General features: G+C 40.3%; 1 protein-coding gene across 1 annotated transcript in view; it reads left to right on the forward strand.

Annotated features, from left to right (window-relative positions):
• Positions 1-5,715, forward strand: part of LOC104072592 (glycerol-3-phosphate dehydrogenase, mitochondrial-like) — a gene marked incomplete at its 3' end in the record, with an annotated part of 29,172 nt that extends 23,457 nt beyond the window's left edge. The window contains exon 6 of the mRNA XM_009572108.1: positions 5,551-5,715. Within this exon, the coding sequence (XP_009570403.1) occupies positions 5,551-5,715 (165 nt within the window). The remainder of the gene's footprint in view (positions 1-5,550) is intronic.
• Positions 5,716-5,746: the final 31 nt, after the last annotated feature.

The following is a 5,746-nucleotide window of genomic DNA, read 5'->3' on the forward strand; positions in this document are numbered from 1 at the left end:
CCTAGAAAGTCTGTTTAGTTTTCAGCAAATTTTTTACTTAAGTTTCATGTGATTCAGAGAGCAAGAAATAGTTCAGGTCTGAGGGCATTTTTAATGACTTGTGACTCATGAGTCAAATTTGATGTTTACCTCTGAACTTATTCTACTTATGCTTGGGGAAGAGAACTTGCTGGGTTCTTTCTCAGAGAAGTCTGGAACAATTTTGAGTCACTCCAGCTGATTCATAATGCCTAAACTTGGATATAGCTGATTTCCGTATGTACAACAGATGTTAAGTTCCTGTTTTAATGCTTATAATAAAACTGTTCATGCAATTAAGCACTTATTTAAAAATTAGAGGATGCGGGCAGTCCTGATAACTTGTTATGCATAGTGATGTATAGTTATCACTCATCAGCCTTAAATTTGGTAAGGTTTTGGTAAGGTTTATATATATGCAAGAAGAAAACTTTCACACACATGAAATTATTTGATTTCATGCATTGCTTTTCTTTACTATGTGCATGCAATTATCTAGTGCAAAGCTGTTGTAAGAACATAATGTATAGGTACTTTTAGAATAACTTTTAGAATATCCGTGCTTTTGGGGAGAATGGGTGTCATTATTGTGGTGATCCAGTGATATCCCCATCTTGATGCTGGGTGATAGGTTTTTGGATATGTTCCAAATCCAAGGGACTGCCTCATGAGTTACAGTTAACTATTCTAGTTAAGTAACTGGAGCTCACTGGTATCAGTAAAGGAGTAACATACAAGCAAGAGATTAATTTGCAAGTATTTAGTTTGCCTTTATCCCCTCAGCATTTTAAAAGAAAACAAAAAAAAACCCCTACTTATTTGTGTGGCTGCATTATGTAGGGATGTAAAATTGTGACCATACTGTGGGCCTAGTTCTTTCATGCAAATATTTCTTTTCATGTATTTTTCCTTTCAAAAGAAGCCTGGTAGGTGGTTCTATGGAAAGATTTGCTGTCTTGAGAAAGTTCATTAAGACTGTCATATAGCTTCTTGCATGGCTAACTTCCAACTCTCCATTAAACTTGACCTCCACAGCAATAACTAGATATGCCTAATCAGAAAAGACTGTAAATTGAGAAAAGGTGAGAAGGCTCTCATGTCTGTTGCAGGGACCAACCTGTTCTTTAAAGCAAGAAGTTTGCAAAACCCCGTATTACAGCTATGCTGTTGCAGTATGAGCCAAAGTGTATTTGGGGCAATTGCTGCAATGCTTGCATGCATTGTTACATGACTAATTGTCATGCAGCAGGTATACTCAATAACGAAGTGTTAGCTCTTAACATAAAAAGGTTAACGTGAACAAAAGTTACCCTCTTAGGATTAAAAGAGCTTCCAGCTTCTTAAAAAAAAAAAATGCAGTCACTGGCTACTGTGTGCTATTTATCTTCAACTGAATAGAGTTGCAGAGGAACAAGCAGGAATTGGTATAAAAGTAAGAGCTGTCAGAGTGTGACACAGGACAGAATATACTAGAACTACCAGAGTGGTTTTCACACAACTCTACTGAATCAGTCACAAACAAATTTCTACAGTCTGTGGGCTTTGTTACCACTACTGGCTGTGGTTCAGCATTGATAAAAATAAAATTGAATGTACACTATGTGCACTCTGTGGGAGGATTCTTTTAGTGCCAACGGAAGCATTGTCTGTTCGTCTTTGAAGAAATACAACATTTGCTACCAAGGAATGAAAATAGAATTTTCCTAAATTACATGAAAAAAGAAATTATAAACCAAATGGCATCACTGTTGATCTTAACATGATGTAGGACACACTTAAACAAAATGTCTTCACACAGTAAATGTCTTCAGCAGTATGCCTTCTAAGAATAAGGGTTTTTTAAGAGGATTCCGTGTTAACTTAATGAAAGCACTTAGGCTAGTGTTTTGTTAAAAGCTAGGTTGACTACCCTTAAAAAAAATTAAAGTTTCACTCCATTGTTACTATATTACAAGTAGATGACAATAGTGAATAATGAGATGGATGATTCTTTCAGTTTTTCTTGCTAGAAATAACTTAAAGGATATAAACATCCTCTTATTTTCAAGAAGTATCACAGGAGGAGTTGCAAAGAAAATTCAGCGTGTTCCATCAGTTGGCTCTTGGACGCTTCTTCCAAAGATGCTGCCTTTCGCACCACTGAGATGCTTCCAGCTGACAACTGACATGTGTACAATAAACAAGTGCTCTCAAAACTAGCCCTTGAGCAACAGGACTGAAGCAGCAGTGACCCCTCCAGGGCAGGGTGTTTGTGAACATCTGTTGTTGGCGAATGTCACAATTATAATTTCACTGTATTGCCTACAGGTCAGTTATGAGATCTTCAGGAGCTTACTCCTTTATGGAAGAAGATGCCAAATTAATTGGGCTTAGCCATTCTATTGTTATAAAATAACTTTTTGGCTTACAACATTTGGGAAAAAAACCCATGGTATCATAGAGGGTGGTTACCTCTGGTAGCAAGGGGGAGTAACGGTTTACTTGGTTTTGCTTTGGAGCACCAGGGGCTGCTGTGAAGGACAGTGGATGCAGAGCTATCTTAAGTAGGTAATCCAGGATCTCCCATAGAAGCTTTTGGTTACTTTGCTGTTTATCACACAACTATGCCTTGGGTTTCCTGGGCATCTTCTGAAGATGGTAGTAGTGCTTGTGTCAAGAAAGCTCTACATGTCTGTTCTGGAGGAAGTTAAGCTTGGAGGCACTACTATCTTGGGTTTGGAGGATCTCTGAATCTTACCTGGAGATGGTGTTTAACTGGGAAGTTGGAAAGGTTGAGATGCAGAATCTTTGCTTTGCTTCATCCTTCCGTTTCTCTCTGGTGTGGTAAGGATCATCTAAGTACCAGGATGCATACCAATCTCTTTGACATAAACGTTCCCGATTCCGAACTAGCACACGTGTAAATAGCTAGTTTTATTTTAATCTGCAGAAAATATGCTTTGTCAACTGTGAACGCTGCTGTAGTAAAAACTGATGTGGCTATGATACCTTTATAAGGGGGGTGTGCATGGAGGAACAGCAACCACTTCTTCAGACATTAAGTAAAAAAGATAATTGCATATAAAGTGCAGGATTTTAACGTAATTGTCTGGGGGAAAGTGTGCACATGTGAGTTGGAGGGCTTTAGGAAAAAAAAGCTGTTCCTGAGTATAAAAACTATTGTACTGTGACCCGATGCCTACCAAACTGTTGCAGTATTATTCTCCACAGATGATAAATTTCTGAGCCGGTAAGTCACTCTTCATTTCTTTCAAATCTAGACCTCTACAGATCTCTACTGTTTGTACTATGAAATACTCTAGGACTCCACACTGTAGATCACATCAATCTGAAGCCAGTGGGTTTTTCTAGATGTGTAGTTAATCAGGAACTGGTTATTTCCCAGTCCTCTTCCTGCAAATACATTACAGAGGCATTTTTGGACAGCAGAGAACTGAGTAATAGCAAGGGGTTTCTCACATCAGAATAATGATGAGGGGAAAATGGATGAGAGTTTCAGAGAAAGCGTGAAAATGTTATCTTGAACACAGTGGTCCAAATCCTGAAATGCACTGAGCATATCCTTAGCTCACTCTGACATTATGAGCATTTGGAGTTTCAACAAAATGCTGAGCAGCTCTTGGATTTGGGGCTTAATAAACAATTGTTACTTAGATGTTTGTTCTTTTTAGAAATTACACCTGTTTCCACATTATTTATTCTGCCGATTGGCTTCTCTGGATTGCTTTTGGTCTGGGCAAATAAGTCACAAAACTGGGAAGACGCAAGCTTGCAAAATTTAAACAGTCAGGCTTCCCATAGACCAAAGCTAATATTGGCTAACACTGTAAATTGTGCTGCTTTTGTGTGATGAATCCACACCCTGTGTCAGCCAGAGAAAACCAGTTTGTATCGGGTACCACCTTATGCACTGATGGCAAGAACAAATGGATGGAGGATCAAAAAGTAACTAAGGAAACCCTCTTGGCCCTGGGGTCCTTCTGCTTTATGTAGAAGCAGCTACTGTAATGCAGCTTGTCGCTGTTCTTTGTCTTTTTTCTGTCTAGTGCTCCCTCTATATACGAGATGTACATTCTCTCAACCCTGCGTTAAAATGTTAAGGTTTGAGGTAAACTTAATAAGGTCATTTTATCCATTCCCTGACACTACTGCAGCATAAATGTTGATGCATTTATTTAATGATTTGCCTGCCACTTCTGACAGATGGTTGTTTAGTCTTATGCATCCGGTGTGATGGAGCATCCCCAACTTTTCTTGACATCTTGCTCAGTTGTTTTGCTGTTCTTTTCTGCAGTTTATTCTGGGCATTGTTTGCTTAGTTGAATTGGAGTTACTGTTTGTTTCTTCATCGGTGCTTTATCATGTTACTGTTTCTATACGCTTCGCATAACTTTTTTTCTTGTAGTTGAAGACTGATTGCACTGTATCGTCTCAGCTGTGTTAGAATGAGAAGTTTGGGGAGGGGAGGTGGCGCCTTCGAGGCCATTGATCCCATCTTTATAACTTTGCCCTTTTAGCTAGGAACAGATTATTTGCGCAGAGGTTCGAGATTGCACAGGCAGAATCAGAAGGACCAAACTTTACATAAACCATTTATACTAAACGTTGGGAATGCTGGCAACATAAATCAACTACAATATCTATTACAAATTTATCACTTTATCAGTATTATCTTTGATAGAAGTGGTCCAAACACGTGGGGAAGCGAACCGTACCTCAGGAAGTTTAGCCCTCTCGTAAATTAATGATTCAGGACACACAGAGCCTGGCCCCTTCAATGTATAGTAATTCTTTCTAGCCAGCATCCAGGACTTTAACTTCAGTGGCAATAATAAATAGGAAAAGTCTCAGGTGAAGCCAGTATTTCAAAGTAATTAATCATCTTCCCCTCATGGTCCCTCCGCCTCTCTCTTGGTTTTCTTTAACGAGGGAATTTCAGTAATAAATCTTTAATGATATATGTTAAGAATCCTTCATTAATTCTTGTCTACTTATTTCTCTTTTTTTGATGCTTTTATGTTGTATGTTGGGAAGTTAAAATGCATACACAAGAAAAAACAGTTACAGAAAGCTGATAATTTGGCACAGTCTCTGAAAGGTTGTTTCTTGGATGCTGAATGCTGTGTGGTACATTTGCTAATAGGAATTGCTGATTAATACTGGTTGGACTGTCAAACGAATACTTAGATACAGTTACAGAATTACAGCATGATTGCATAGGGGAAGGTAAAGAAAAAAGTGATTTGTCCTCTCCTAGATTGGAGGTGAGCGAGTACTAATTCTCAGTTCCATAGTGTGCAAAGGCTGTGGCGTGTTGTACAGCCCCAGACGCTATGAGGCCCGTGCTGTCGGATGCTCCGGCGCAGCAGAGGGGATGTATCTTTAAATAATTCTCGTTAGACGCGAGCAGCCATCACGCCTATTCAATGTGACAGGGACAGATGTGACAGATCGGTTCTGACACACTTCCATACCACAAGTCCGTGGCTGGAGGTGACTGGTGTCCTTCCTCCGGTCCCGTCCCCGCTGCAGGACAGCACAACGACGCACGGATGAACCTCGCCATCGCCCTCACTGCTGCCAGGTACGGCGCTGCCACGGCCAATTACGCTGAAGTGCTGCGCTTGCTGAAGACGACAGACCCGGCCAGCGGGAAGGAGCGCGTGTGCGGGGTGCGCTGCAGGGACGTCCTAACAGGTGTGTGCCTGCCCAGCGCGCGGGGAGGCGC

This window comes from Fulmarus glacialis, unplaced genomic scaffold (genome assembly GCF_000690835.1).
Source record: "Fulmarus glacialis isolate BGI_N327 unplaced genomic scaffold, ASM69083v1 scaffold42270, whole genome shotgun sequence".
In the NCBI taxonomy this organism is placed as follows: domain Eukaryota; kingdom Metazoa; phylum Chordata; class Aves; order Procellariiformes; family Procellariidae; genus Fulmarus; species Fulmarus glacialis.